General features: G+C 38.5%; 1 protein-coding gene across 1 annotated transcript in view; it reads left to right on the plus strand.

Moving 5' to 3' along the window:
- The first annotated feature begins 6984 nt into the window (after positions 1–6984).
- fuss (SKI family transcriptional corepressor fussel) overlaps positions 6985–16453 on the plus strand; it is a 34753-nt gene continuing 25284 nt past the window's right edge. Inside the window, 2 exon segments of the mRNA XM_019054019.2 lie at positions 6985–7227; positions 16281–16392. Coding sequence (XP_018909564.2) covers positions 16282–16392 — 111 coding nt within the window. The 5' untranslated portion in view covers positions 6985–7227; position 16281.

Raw genomic sequence — 16453 nt, forward strand, 5'->3', positions numbered from 1 at the left:
TATACAGTGGACAGTTACACAGAGTGCTCACCTTAGGTATTCGTCGGGGGAGAGGGGGGGGGGGGCAAGTATAAGAGAACCCGTATTTTTAAAACTGAAAAATATTCGTTCTCTGATAAACCCTGAGCTACTTTTATTCTCACAGTGTCGAGGGTTCACAGTGAAAAACGCACACGTTCTCTTGGTCGGGAATCCTGGTTCAAGAATGGGACACGAACGGAGTACTCGAGGAAGATCCAGATCATGGCACGAGGAGTGGAGGAAAGGTGCTCAGAACAATAGAACTCTCAGGCATGAGCCCATGAATGATGAAGAGGCCTCGCTCACAAAAGCACACTTCATGATTTCTGTTTGGATTGGAAACATGGGGCAAATGGTGAGCACGGGACGACCGAATTATGTGATTATTATTACGATTAATTATTATGGGAGGCACCCCGCTCGCAGTCGGACCGGCCCGAATCCGGACGAAAAGTAAACAGTCCAGCTTTCCTGAGGGTCCGCCGCAAAGGCTCTGCCGATCTTTATCCCACTGTGGCCGGGTCGTCGGAAAAATTCGACAATTTTTTGACACCAAGTGCCGAACACAGGATAAAAAAGTCGCTTGGATCTTGAGTCCAGACTCTTGAAAACAATGAAAAGAAAAAATACTCTTGATTCAATCTGCTTTTTGCTTGAATCAAAATGAAATTCGCTTAAACTAAGAGACTTGGTTCTTGATTTCAGCAAAAAGTCCGATTGAATCGAGAGTATTTTTTCCTGTCAATGCTTTTAAGAGTCTGAACTCTAGATCCAAGCGACTTTTTTTCCGTGCATGCTCCTCTAAAAATTATCCATTTCGTGACAGTCAACAGGAAACGGAGCCCGTGCTCATACCGTATAAAATGTTTAAGAAACCACGTTTTTAAATTTAAAAAAAAAAAACCGAAAATGAAATTCCTTTATGACTGTATAATTTTTACCCATATTTTTAAATTTCTCCACCCATTCTTCCATTTTTTGGAAAGTGCACTGTTTTCTTTAACGAATTTTGAAGACGATTAGAGAGTAAGATTCAAATTTACCTTGCAGAGAAAAATGATTAAAACCTTAAAACGTGTGAAATATTCACATATTTCTTTGCACAAAGAATTCTCTTTTCATCATGAATATAGCTGTACACTAATTTTCAGTGTGTATTTGTGAATGAATTTAAATTGCAGAGTTACAAGCACTGAATGGCAACGTAGAGGAACGCTTTTGTTGATGCTGAGATGATATTTTCGGGCCACGAGCCGTTTGCTTTACCCATATTTGGTTCGGCCTATTGTTCACGAATATTTATTTTGAAATGATTATTTCTCAATTTAATCAAGCACTTTTTATAGAAATGTTTTTTCAGTTTCACCCATGATAGTCTGAATATGGTCATGAACATTACAGCCGTATTATTTTTTCCCCCAAGAAGGGATACCTTCTCTCTCTTTTCTACATACTAATTTGTGTCTAATTTTTGAGAAATATACAAAAACCATCTTTAAGATCAAGCTTGAAATATTTCAAATGAAGGGAAGGCTGCAAAGAAGGAAAGCAACATATTTAAATAAGTAACATCATTATGTATAGATGAAAATATGGTATTGTAATGATATGCGATATTAATGATACATTTTCCGAGGGCATGAAAAGTCATTGATAACCATTATAATTCCATTAGATGGGTATACAATCTGCAACGTTCTTGTGTCTCAATTGGTTGTTGGCAGGCAGAATTTTTCTTGCAAGTAATATGATCGTGCAGGAAAATGTGCGTAATTTTTTTAAAAAATTCCTTGTTTCACTTTCAAAAGACCGATGTGCGGAATTGTTTTCTGCTTTCTGACAGCTGAACAAATAGTTGCAAAAAAGGGGTTACGTTTCTGGCGCATTTCGACACGATTTTTTTATGTCCGGAAATTAACAGAGGGTATGAAAATTCCAGCGCGAAAAGTTAATACTCCTTTTATACTATGGCCTCATCATGAATTTCTTGTATAACCTGATTTTTCAGCATTGCAGGATTTAATAAGTCAGATTCGTTTGGCGGTGGACTCCACTGGGATAAAATCCATTATATCCAACAGAAAAAAGTTGGATTCGTTGTCAAATTTACTCAGATGAAAATAATGTTAACAATTTTTCTTGGTCCATTTAGCGTCATTTTAAATAAAGTGGTTCTTCATTTTGGGTCTAATGACTTATATGTAGTTGTATTTTTACCTACACGTAATTACATCAATATTTTTTCAATCCATGATAGTTTTCTGATTTTAACCCAGAAAAACGATAAGCCTCTGGGTGTATAGCGATACTGCACTTCTGAAAGTGGGAAAAACGAGAACTATATGTGCGCTAGTCTCGCCAAAGAGCGGTTAAAAAATCGAAGGTGCAGACAGTGAATAGTTCAGAGTCTTAAAACTATGATAGAGCGATTTGAGATCAATGAACCCCACGAAAAAGGCAAAAGTACGGTCGAGTGATTTCAAGAATCGAGTTTATCGAACTCATTTCATCGAGTAGTATAATAAATTACTGATTGTACTACACTGTGATGTCAGGAAAAAATGAAGATCCCACGGCATGAAATTTTATGACTTTTTTTTGTGTCACATGAGTTTATATGGAAAAATTCAATCGATGATTGTTTTAAGTAGAGCTACTCTTGCAATATTACTTGTAAAAAATTAAAATGCATAACTCAATGCCGATCTCAGGAAAAAAATTGATTAATACGATAAATTAAACATGAAAATACCTCAGAGTTATACTACGTAGAGTTTGTGTTTCGCGTACCCCGATACATTCACCCTCCATCTAGCGGAGTTGTGATGAACCTTCAGTAGCTACGGACACCCGCGAGACTGCGTGAGCTTGCTCATTCCATTCTCCAACATGAGCAGACTTCCAACAGAGACGACCCTCCCTTCAACCCCTCACAGTAATGCCCTAATTCGACGCCATTACGTTACAGATCTTCTTTAGCGCAAAATTCAAAATTCAGGCAATGAATTCATTACTTTTGTACCAATATCACCCTCTTCTTGCACTTACATTTTTCTTCTTTCTTTCCTTCTCAGGCACTTTTAAAGAAATATAAATGAATCGGTAGACAAGGACAAGGTACGAATTTAAGCATTCTCATACATGATTCTTAACCACAATTTTACGAAGAACGAAATTCGCGCAACTGAAATTATTCTAATTGACTCCTTACTAAAATAATTATGGTTCCAGTTTACATTGGGTAAGGGAATTTTATCATGTTATTACGATAATCATGCATGGTTCTGATGACGATGGCTGCGTAAAGTTAAAAATACATTAAAGTTAATTATGAAGTGTTACGTGTCAGCATCTTTGCTAAGTCATCTACACGTACAACTACCATTATAGTTAAATATTTAATTAAGAGAAATTTAGTTGCAATGGCTTTCAATGTCTATTCAGAGCAGGAGTAAGGAAGTTTAGGTTACGGAGTTTAGATAAAAAAATAAATAAATAAAAAAAAAATATTCTTAGCTAGTTTGAAGTGAAGAAGATCAGGATTTTGTTGCAAAAAAAAGACAATAAAAAATGAGTGGAGGAATGTATTTTGGGAGTGAAAGTTGTAAATTCTGCATTTCTTGATGTGAGTTAAGGGTCGTTAACAAGGTCGTTAACGAGTTGCTGCACTAAGAGTGGCACCTTTTTTTCATAAAAGTAGCAGATTGCTTAAAAGTGTTTGCTTTGATAAGCTTAGTTGAGTTTGTAATGGAGAATATGCACTAAACATTCGAGAATTGCATGAAACTACGCTGAACGCTTTCCTAATACAAACGTATTATAGAACACCTAATTCACCCAACCCAAAAACTTGTATTTTAAATTAAAGTTCTTTACTTTAAAATTAAGAATAATATAAACTGGACGCTGAAGCACCCAGACTTTAGAATTTTTTAAAATCAAATGCTATATAAAAAATATTCATGTAATTTGTAAGTTATAAAGAGAGGGAGATTAGAGGAGCCGCTTGATGAACGTTTTTCAATGTGAGTTTAACATGTTTCATTATGAAAGTCACAAGAGCAGTCAAAACTAGATGATGTCACACGCATGCAGTCATAGAAAATGCAATGACGTACCTCGAAAACACTAAAAATTAGAAGCGATTTAGCTTCCTTGATGACAACGCCTAGCTGGTTGCAACTATTCGGCCTCGTGGGATGTCCGTGTGGCATGCTCCTCAATTGAAGGCGCTTTGGCTTTTTCAATTGTAACTCCTGGCTCCTGGATGAAATTATTTGAGCTCCAAGGATGTTCGTGTTGCCGGCACGCAAAACAAGCACTCTGGTTTTCTTCATGCTAATACCTAGTCTGTGATGTACGCTCAGTTGCCGTAAGCACCGTAAGTAGCCCCTGAATTCTAGTGAGCAGTGCAGCAATTCAACACTATTCATTCGTTCATCATCTCGGGGATAAAGTGTTGCTTCGCCAGCAATGGAATTTAGGTATAAAACATTATCTACATCAAGTATATCGCGCAATGTTTGTGTGCCTGCAATACGAACATCCATAGAGCGTGAATCATGGGTCACTAAACTCATAAACGAATTTTGAATACATGTACGAATACATTTTTCCGAGTGTGAATTATGCGCAAAACACAATGCGCACATCAAAAACGCGAACAAATGACTCAGAAACCGAGAAATTCGACTAAAGCACGAATTTTCCGCAAAATTAATGCACCCCGGTTTCGCGCCGGATCGAATGATTTCATCCGGCACCAATTGACAAGCACAGGTTTCTACTACTTTTGTCAAATATCTTTCTACTCCTTGTCTCGTATAGGAATATAATAGAAAATACGAACTACATATTTAAATTGTAAATAACGTGCGATGGTTAAGCCGTAACGCCAATATGGAGAGCTGCCGTAATTTCACATCGAAGAGAACTGTTGTGGTAACATTTAGTTTATATCAAGTTTTATAGATGGGTAATCGTTTTTCTAAGGAGCGGGAAGTTTGAATTTCGAATTTGAATTTGCAATTTGAATAAAAAAAAATGTGTATGTAGTATCTTTAATAGAAGTTGCTTTCAGTAAGTTTCTTCGTCCAATGTGATTTACGTGTAATTACGTATCCTTCGTGATTTACGTGTAACTTTGATGAGAAAGCATATACCATAATACTTGAATTCGTACCTTATATACTGGTCTATTGAAAAAGCTAAAGCGCCTTCAATTATTGAGCATACAACACGGACATCCCATGAGCCCGAATAGTTGCATCAAGGCGTTGTCATTGAAAAAGCTAAGGCGCCTTCAATTTATACCGTTCGCGAGGTACATCATTGCGTTGCTCATGACTGCATACCTGAGACACCGTGCATTTTTCACTGCCTTCGTGACTTTCGTGGTAAAAAATATGTGCTCACGCTGAAGAATGTTCATCAAGCGGCTCCTTTCAATCCCCTCCTCACTTTGAGAGGACATGTTACCTCGAGGAATTGCCTCTTCTATTAGTGACATTATGAATGTGCGCGAACATTTTCTTCCTCCATAAAAACTTGTTCATTTTGAATATTTAAATACATTCATTCATTTGTAGAAGACCCAGGCTCTCTGGATTAGCAAAAAGGGAAAGACCCAGACTCACCCCCAGGATTACCTTTCCATAACGATTTCATCCGCATTGTAGAGAGAGAGCAATCAATATTTCGTGTTAATATGGGGCCACAGTGCACAACACACAATCAGAACATGACTCTTCAACAATAAGAATACAAACTTTTGAATACGATTTTCTCATGAATTCTCCCTATAACTTGACCAAATCTTTTTGTTAATACAGTCGAACATTTCCGTTCGGGAACTCAAAACTCGTGGAAGCTAGGGCTTGGACTACTAAGATCGAGTCCAGCTCTCGAAGTTTTGCGTGCTGACTTTTGACATTAAGAGACAAAACGATCGATAAAGGAGAGAATGGAGCAATCCTATTGGTGGAAGCAGGTGGTTGCAATAGACAAGAGAGGTAAGTAATAGACGAACTAACAGCAACTCACGAGAAATCCAACCTTTAAGTCTATATCGATTTTTTTCTCTAGTCTAAGCAAACCACCCGTTTCAACCAATAAAATCGCTTTATTTTCCCTATGTCTTCTTTGTCTATCAATTTCAACAATCACCCTGCTGATAATTCAATACGCTGGCCACCATGCAGTGAGTCGGAATCAATGAATGGAGGTCAAGAAAACGCGAGTACATTAGAGTAGCAGGACGCTATCATCCTGAGATGTCTCGAAATGATCTATACTGTTCCGGTTAATTTAATAAAAAAATTTAGTCAATTTAAACGGAAAACTACTCATCAACGGCAATTCTATAAAACTGCCGTGATTTTTCTTCTCTATGCGAAGAAAATTCTGCAAAAACATTTAAGGAATGATGTAAAGTTCTCCTTGAAAAAAATACCACAGAAGCGAAGATTTTCAGACGCCGCAAACGAGTTATGTGTTTGCCAACTTACACCGTCGATATGTACCTTAGTATGGTATTTATAACTTAGTATGGTTCACAGACCGATAATCATTTGTTCATTTATCACTATTAAAGGTGTTTCATACAGACCACTAATTGGTCTAAAAAGCCACAGATTTTTCTCCGTGCACTGCACATCCTGGGTGTGACACGGCGCTTTTCCCTAAGAGGGTATATAATAGACCCACCGTGCGGTTGCGGCGAGGGAGGTCGGGAGAGGGGCTGAAAATCAGAGCAAGAGAAACAAAGGTAAATAATGAGGTAGAGAGTGAATTAAATGAAGCTTCGAGCGATTACAAACAATTCCGGGCGCCGGGCGATGGCGGGCCGGCATTGGTCGATCCAACGGCGCACGCACCCCCAACGCGCTCTGGATAGGGTGCCGCCGAGTCCGTGGATCCTCCCCTCCGAGGTTATGAGCCAGTTGTTTTTAAACAAACACACTTCCTGCCCTTAATTCCGCACCCGCAAACCCCGGCGCCGGGCCCTTATCACTCCTCGAAGTAGCTGATAAAGTTTTCGCCGCCGATCCAGGTTCTGGTGCTCCATTCAAACTGATTTTAACTGGTGATCGTGAACTTTACGTTGTTGCAAGTGTATCTATATGTGCATTTTTCGTCATTTATTTATGAGTAATTTTAGATAAATTTATTGGTGAACGGATAGGAGAGAATCACAACCACTAGAAGGTAAGATTTTGCAAGATAACTGCTATGAAAACTTCTACTAAGTGATCCGTGTTGTGGCCAGTGTTCGAAACTCACCTTTGAGTTTTAGGAGCCATGTGGCGCATCAAGCTCGATTTTTAGGGGCCAGATTGACTTTTTGCCTATATATCACGGCGCATTCAGTGAAAAATTAGACGCAAGATGTTTTAGTCACAGAACTAGTGACTGTAATTTGGGGAAAATTTTGAAAATTCACAAAAAATAAAAACTAGGATTTTTTTTTTTGGGGGGGGGGAGGGCAATATTTAGGGGCACGTTGGCGCAGAGCCATCATTTTTTAGGCGCTATGACCGATTTCTTAGGCGCATTTGGCGCGTTGGCGCCTGTGAGTTTCGAACACTGGTTGTGGCATACCGAAAAAATAAAATCCTCATACAGCCATCTTGCTAGATGTCAAAAATTCGTCTGGTGATCTTTAGATGGTGTTCAATTTAGAAACAGAGGATTCTCGTGCTCGGGCCACTCAATAATTTCCATTAATAAATGGAATTCATTAAATTTCAGACATCTGCAAATTCTGAATTGCGTGAAACTTAGGCAAGGAATCATTACTTTCTCTTTTATCTGTGTAATTAAAAAAATTATATGTGCGTTTGTCTGTCCACGGCACACAGAGGATCGAGTCAATAGGAGGACAAAATTTGGAAACTTTAAACGCTTTAACTCCGTTTATACAAACCTTTGAGGTTCTAAAAGTGGTTTTATTGGTTTCCTCGTGAAATTTCCTTCTAGTTGCACCCCTTGAACTTTAAAATGTGACGAAACAAACATCAAAATTCGCAGTTTTTGTCAAAAATTTCATGTCCTACCTCTCTAATTGACTCGATCCACCGTGCGGCAGAGTCTAGAGATCATCAGACACATCCTACATGCTAAAACAGAATTTAATTTTGTTTTGCAAATAAAAGAAAAAGGACACGACTTCTTGCCTTAGTTTTTGCGTAATTAGACTTTGCAGGTGTTTGAAATTTAATAAGTTCTATTTACAAAAGAAAATTACTGAGTGAATTGAGGACGACAATTTTCTAGGTTTCTGCATTGAGCTATTGTTGAAAGGGTTATGACAGAATGGTTTAATTCTCTATAGTACATGCGCTTCAACGGAAAATGCTGCCATATGGCGTCACGAGGTGGTAAATTTACCCAAACGCAGCGTCTTTTCCCAGGAGGAACCCCATAAAGCATTTTCTTTGGCAGCCTTTTCTGTCATGCGGTTAAACGTGCCCTACCCAGACTAACTGTTCGCTGATGACGTCAAATACGATGTCATTTTCGACGTCAATGATTTGACGCACCTTATCATTACAGACACGATTTCTTCTGGAAATGCTTGCTGAACTCCGCCAGAAATCCAACTTTATTGCTCATAATATATTCTAAGTTCCTTTTTAAGCTGCAAAACTTCACATCCATACTTAAAATCCTCTTTTTCCCGAAGGGCTGGCTAAGCTGTATAGAACATAGTGATTGGTTAAGAAATCGAGCAACAAGCCAAAATAAGCAAGTTATATTTCAAACTACATGTAGACGAAATAAAATATAAAACTTACGAAAAACAAAGCAAACGTTTCGAACATTGGTCCATTGTCTCCATTGGTTGCTCGTTCGTAATGCAGTGAGGAAGATCGCAGTTTGTAGGCAGTCGAAACGTTTGCTTTGTTTTTTGTAAGTTTTATATTTTTTTTCATCTACATGTAGTTTGAAATATTACTTGTTTATTTTGGCTTTGTAGCTCGATTTTTCAATCAATCACTATGTTCCTTAAAATACTTTTTACTACAGCGTTGTAAATCTTCCTCCTGTTATCTTTTAATATTCGCTCGATTTCAATGAACGGAAGGCTATCAGTTCACTGAATGGAAAGACTCGTATCTATGAGAAATATGTCTTGCACAGATTTTATGCTACATAGACATAGGAGCCATACTAAATGATTATGCTTGCCATTTATTAGATACTCTTTTCAGCTTTTCGACAAACTTACTTTAAAATTTAAAAAAGAAAAAGCGGAATTCAGTGACGATGAGTTTACTTAGCAAAATGGAAACTATCTGACGTGACTGTGTAGTTTAAATTTCGGGTCACTTAGTAAGTTCGACACTTAATATCAAAAGCTTACTACAAAGTTGCAAAAAATTCTCTTCCCATCAGTTTCAATAGCTGTTTAGAGAAAAAAAAAATCAACAATATCAGGGCAGGATTTACCTACTTGCCGCCCATGGGTCGCCTGTATTTTGCCGCCCCCTTCTCATTCGTTTTGAAACATCAATAAAAACCATCAAGTGAGCGTGCCAGCGGGGGAAGGATGCAGAAGACGCGTTTACTTGTGGTGGACACATTTTTTGGGAAAGCCCTGTCAACACTACTAGCAAAAGTTCGCGGAACTTTGCGCGAAAGTTAAGTTCCGTAAACCTATCTCTGTGTGGACAAGGCCTTCCATTTATAAGAAATTAACAAAAAATTATGAAAGAACAAACATAAATGTAGTTTAATGATTTTAACTTCCGCCGCCGCGCCGCGCAGACTGCACTGTGTTTGGCGCAATGCGTGAAGTATTCCGACAGTCTTGTAGGCGCTAAGCGTTTCACGCTGACCGCACTGTCTTTGGCGCAATGCGTGAAGTATTCATGCATTCCTGTAGGCGCTATTCGTTTCACGCTGACAGCAGTGACTGCACTACGTTTGACGCGATGCGTGAAGTATTCGTGCAGTCTTGTAGGCGCTAATATGTGTTACATTCCGACCGCCGCGCCGAGGGCTTCTCCTTTTCATCTCAAGTCCTCGACATCATTTCTCTTTAAGTCGCGCCTTTCCACGCCAAATTCCGTGTTTGGTTTCTCTCTTAACTCGACTAATTAAAGGTTCTGTCTCTTGTATCACTGGAAGACGTCAAAATTAGAAATGAGAGATTTTGTTGCCTTTTCGCGTTTGTAATTTTTTTTCTAAATTCGATTTTTTTATACCTACATTTAAAAAAAGTGCAAAATTTGCCGCCCCCTAGATTTGCCGTCATGGGCCGCTGCCCATGTGGCCATCCCCTTAATCCGGCCCTGAAAAATATTATGAATAAAGTACAGATAAAAAAGACAACATTTTAAGGTCCACGGAAATGTGTTTGCTTTTTAAATCAGTTCGTTGATTAGATAAAAATAACATAAAAAGTCTGCCTTTAAGCTTTTTACTCTCTCGCTCCCCCAGTTTTCTGATTCCATGCTACTCGAACAGCTCGAGAAAAATAATATTACTAATCGGCCGTGCTGAGGAGGAACGCGGTATGAACATTCGAGAGTTGCCAAATTCTTTTCGACAAAATGTTTATGTCTGAGGAAAGTTATGAATATATCTCCTTTGAATTTTCAGCAGCTTTAGGTGGAACTGTGGACAAAATTATCTGAAAAATTTGAGGGAAAATATTCATAAGTTTATCAGGAAATTCTTGTTATGCCAAAGGAAATTTGGTAATGGCGGCATTTGGTTCATACGGCGTTTTCCCTCAGCACGAAGGTAATGCTATGCGACCTTTGAAGAGAGACTGGCAGTCATAGACTTTGGAAAACGTTAGCGAAAAAAGATATTACTAATGATATGAGACTTCCGAAAAGAGATTGGTGGTCGTAGATTTTGGAAAATGTTCGCGATATCAAACACAGTAATCAGATAGTGGTCCAGCGTAAAAGCCGATTCCACAGAGTTTCCTGACCACACAAAGTCAGGACTGTAAACAATGTTTTCAGGGGAAGAATATGGCTGCAGTTCCGAGACTTTTTACGTGCTTTTTAAGTCTACGGTATTGGGTGGTGCGTATTCTGAGGCGTTAAAACTTAGCACGGTCTTTTCCTAATTTTTACATTGCAAAATATTAGAGACAGGTGTGGGGTAAAATGTCCGATTACCCGCGAGACTAAGGGTTCCGCCTCTAAAAAACACCCCAAAATCCGTCACCAGAAAAATGATTCTTCCAAAAATACATAAAATGATTGTGGGAAGTTTTCGCGTTTACGCAGGAAAAACGACGATTTTCAAAAACCATCCTATATCATGTCGCAAGTATGGTCAAATGTCTAGGAAAATTATTTTAATTGAAATTATTGATTTTGTTGCTAAATTTTAAGAAAATAATTTTTTAATCATGCAGAAAACGATTCTTTGTAAAAATTTGCATCTTAGAATGGCTCGTAAATTATTCTTCTGAGTCCTTGGAAACGACCGGGCCATGGGTAGCACGCAAAAATGTGAATTTTCGTTTTTCAGCAGCACAGTTTCACCTGTAAACTCCTCAGTATGAGACTTTATAATCCGCAGGATTGTAATATGGCATTTTTTGCCTTGACGAAACACAAATATTTAAGAACAGCTGTTATTATACAGCTGGAAACTTAGATCCCAACCCTCTCGCCTATACGTATACGTTTGGCGGGTTGCATCCGTCATCACCCTTATACCCGGTATAATAGCATACCTAAATTAAATAATTTTTCCCTTCATTTAAAATGTGATTCTCTCGTACAAATTAGTTTCATTCGAACAATTTTGCCTAGAAATTGGAAAGGCCATACCATGGGACAATTTTCTTTCACGAGGGGCAAAACCACTTATTTAACTTCTCCCGATGTGATCCCGTGTTCTCTCGGAAGCTTTGACCAGATAACCGCAAACAACGGCCAAGTATGTTTAGTTGGTGATGAACAGAGAGTCTTGAAATAACTTCAATGCTTTGGTCGGAATGAGTATTCTCTTTTGAATTCTGTTATAAGCTCGTTTTTCCCAAATTTCACCCCCATAGTCTCATCTCACGCACCACTCCGATTCGAATATTTTGAAAGTTTATCCATTTTTATCAGGACTTATGTTGATGTTTTCTTAAAAATGTTTTGTTTTTACCGTTCTTTCCTGATCTGGACATGTTCCTTTTTTTTAAAAATGACGATGGCCATTTCAGGATCTAAGTATCCCATAATTAGGTTTTCTGATCCCTTTGTGGTTTTTACTTGCCTCACGAAGAAACCGCTTTAAAACTAAAACTTATTGCGCACTGTATTTACACGGGTGAAACGATGAGTTATCATGAGCGACAATTCATTACTGGTACTCACTCAAATCTGTTCGAATGTTCATCTATCTTTTAGGGAAAGAGAAGAAAATAGAGGGTTCTGTGGTCGACGAAAGTCGGTATTTGAATAATACCTATCAAGCCACGTGCACGAAAACGAAAATGATAAATCATAAGCACACGATTCAAATTACAATTAACCGAGGAATAATTGCTGATAGGATAATTTAGAGGTATAAGGGAGAGAGGGTACGCTCGTTGTACGTAGCCTAGTGACGGGCAGCGCGAAGAAGCGCTAAAGTCTTACCCGGGCACATTGTACATAGCACGAGAAAAGTTATTATATGGAAATAATGCAAGATATTAAAGTTGGGAGTGGAAAACAGATTGGCTAAAGTGATTACACAGAGCTACTGTTGTACTAACAATTCAATTTGTTGGTGCCTGCCCCCGCCCCTCCCTGGGCGCCCCTCGTTCGTCGGAGCCAGCGTCAATTTGATTTCAATGTTGGTTACAAAGTCGTCTCCCCCCGCGCCCCACCAATCCCGGTCGCTTGACGCCTGGCTGCACTAAATCTCTACCGCACAACTCCAATTATATTATGCTCAGGTTTAGATTAAGAGCACAATCCTGCACTGGCAGAGTGAATGAGAGAGTTCCCTGTAATACCTCTATCTCGTCCTTGATCCGTCGTTGCAAAGTCTCGCCGTTCCTTTCGCGCTGGGAAAATTGGGCTCGGGCCGCTCAAGTATCCTACTGCCGTGCTAAGCAAGAACGCCGTATGAGCCATCAAGCGTTGCCAGATTTTCTTTGACTCGTCACGAATTTTCAATTTGATTTGTGGATATTTCTTCTCAGATTTTTCAGAGGATTTAGTTCGTAATTTGACCTAAAAAGTCTGAAAATTTTCAGGAAAAATATTCATTCCTTTTTTCGTAATTTAATATTTTCGGAGAGGAGAATTTGCTGCATTTGAAAGCTCATAAGGCGTTTTTCCTCAGCACGACAGCGTAGTAAACGAGGGAGGTCTGAGCCCGGGTCATTCTGTGGAAAGGTAACTCTAACAATTTTTATGAATTTTCTCAGGGGTAAACAAAATCAGAATGTCTGGAAAAAGAGACAAGAAAGGATTAGGTTGACCTTTAATTAACTGATTTCATGGAGAAACTGATGCAAATGGGGGGCGGGGTAGCTTAACTCAATGAATTCTATTAAAGACAGCCTAGGTTTACGTCACTAGTACACTAGGAAAAGAAGGGCAAAAACATTGGGAAAAGTGAGTTACGTAAACCGGTATCATGTGTGCGACGATATATCGTGAAAATTCGTAATATTTTTTAAATGGTGGTAAATGGGCACAGTTTTCAGAACACGTGATTGTAAACAAATAAATAAAAAATAAGAAAAACAATTCGTTGTAAGATCCTATCCGATGAAACTTTATTTCAAAGACGATACAGTCATTCCTACGATCACCGAGGTACACGCATCACCTGAACCAAGAAAAGTCGAGCAGGATAACGCCAACTTTGCGCTCAAAAATAATGTATGTGATTAATATTAACATACATTCGATCCTTAGTGGGATTGCCTTACTCTTCATAATACCACTATTTCAACCTCTGTGTGCCCGCTTTGGCCTATCTCGTCAAGTGAAGGCGAACCTATCGTGTATCGCTCTGCAATATCATTCCACTTGCCAGAAGAAGCCTTAAACGGTTCGTTTTTTCCATGACTTTCCTCTCAAATACACTTCAGTGGCTCTGTTTGGCAACAATGTTTCTTTGCCTGTCTTTTCCTTCCTCGATGCTACACGCGAACGTGGCGCATTTTTCTGAATTTTATTTAATGGGATTTTATTTTTCATCAACGAAAACGGGAAGGGAAACAAAAACAGCGGAATTCGTTTAACCATTGTTTCGATTAGAGTTCTTTTTAATTGCTTTCGATGGAGTAACCTTTCTATTTTTTCCGATTGAACTTTTACATTCCTTCGTTCAGCCGGTCGAGAATCATGGGATTTGGTCCGCGATTGGAATTGATTTAGCGGTCTGTTCGATTCACTGTTTGACTTCCAATCCAGCCCCAACTATCTAATACGAGGATTATTTTAAACATTTTTCTACTCTAGTTGATTGTTTGTCTATTTCATAAAAAGTTCAATTCCGCTGGGAGATCAATTCATCAAAATTTATTTCAGTGTTAGTTCGAGTAATTTTTTTTTTTAAATTCATCAATAGCTCATTTTATTTGCTTATTTGTAAAGCATCGACTAGAGAGAAAAAAACGGTAACTAAAAAATTTACCAATATTTCAATGTCTTCTATTTTCAACCAGTAATGAGCACATGCAAGATACAGTAACACACAAGATGCAAACATAAACGTGCCAAACTTTCGCTCATATGGAACTCCAAAGTTAAAGGTCCAAGTAACCGTAGCCATAGTAACAGGAAATGTGCTTTGCGGCTCAGATAACCAACATGTTCGTTACAGAATACGAGTCGCGGACTGCAAAAAAAAGACAGGAAAGAAGGAAGAGAGATGAAGATTATTGAAACTTTTGTTATCTGAACTGAAGTTCAACTTCCATAGACGAGAGCCTGAATTAATCACCTAAACCAAAAACTTTAGTATCCCATGCGTGCCGAAGTCTTTTCTTCAAACGAAGAGTCAGAAATTACGATTTGAATTTTATCCAGATATGATGGATCGATAAACTGAAAATAAACAGTATTTAAATAATAACTTCAATAAAGAAGCAGTTACATCGAAAAAAAATTGTATGTTGAGTCCACGTAAGCTCTAAAAAGTCAGAGGCAGTTGATATTCTCATTAAAACGGGTTTTCAGTCATTAATCAGCACACATTCAATAGAATTGAAGCGCGCTTACTTCTCCACGTTTAAATATTGTGTGCTCGTGATAGTAGTTAATCCCTTTTGGCCTCAGTATGCATTTTAATTATGTGAACAAGTGAGAGAGACACGGATTTGCAGTGACTTTTCTCCACGCACTCCGTTTACCAACGGTATGAACTGCTTTCACCCCCCTTCCTTTTTTTTCCACTACCTATATTCGATGTCCTTCTGAAGAGATAAAAAAGGTACAACCCCATATCCAATCAAACTCCGATTCAAATAACACTTACTGGTTCATAAATACCTCGAAAAGGACATGATCAAACAGAATATCTATCAGAATGTTTTTATTTTGTCAATGTTGTTAATTTGAGAGGAAACTAGGTAACATGGAATATTTTCTCAATTCATTTTTCTCAATGTGAACATGTTTGAAATTGAGCAAAATTTGAACTACATTTGCAATCAGGAAATACAGTTTCTGGCTCAGTTTAAAAACGACGTATGTACCATTAGTTTCCCCATGCACGTAAGTGTTTCTTACAGATGAGCCAGAAAATGAAGCTCCGCATTACAAAGTGCATTTCATTCTAATGCAAAGCGTAGCGAGTTGCCCCCGCGAGGTTGAGCATTTAAAAAGAGCATGTGACGATCACAACTGAAGAATTATCGAGGTCTGGAGGAGAATCATTTCAACAGATTGTTAGTTTGATTACATTTGAGACGAAAATAATACAACAGATTCACTCATCTCCCCTGCGCTGAAGACGAGTCTCAAGAGACTAGAGTTGCAACTGTAGCTTAGCGGAGTTGGAGCCCGAATCTGACAGAACAAGAGGGTGGCCTAGTCACCCTACCACTGGGCCTCAAGAGCTCGCTTCGTATGGTGGAGGGTATTCGTAATTATTGGGGTATTAACTGACACTTAAAGAGGGAATTATTCTCAAGTACCTTTCACTATATTCAACTCTCTATTTGTAACATGTACTAACTGCACTTTAGTGTGGAAATTATATCGACCCAGTTGGTATGGTTCTAACTTTGAATTCAGTTCTCGGAAACAGCATGTTTTAAAATTGACCAAAATCATCTTGATTATTTCCAGGATGGAAATTGGACCGAATATAGCCGTTCCTTCACCAACTTTTTGCAGAGATGCGCCGACAAGTTTGAAGGACACCAGTAACAGTCATATTCAAAACTCTAAAGTAAATCAGGTATGGAATGATCTTACTTATCAAATTATGGTGGAGGAAGAACCCCCTAGTTATAATATGC

This window comes from Bemisia tabaci, chromosome 1 (assembly GCF_918797505.1).
Source record: "Bemisia tabaci chromosome 1, PGI_BMITA_v3".
Classification (NCBI taxonomy): Eukaryota; Metazoa; Arthropoda; class Insecta; order Hemiptera; family Aleyrodidae; genus Bemisia; species Bemisia tabaci.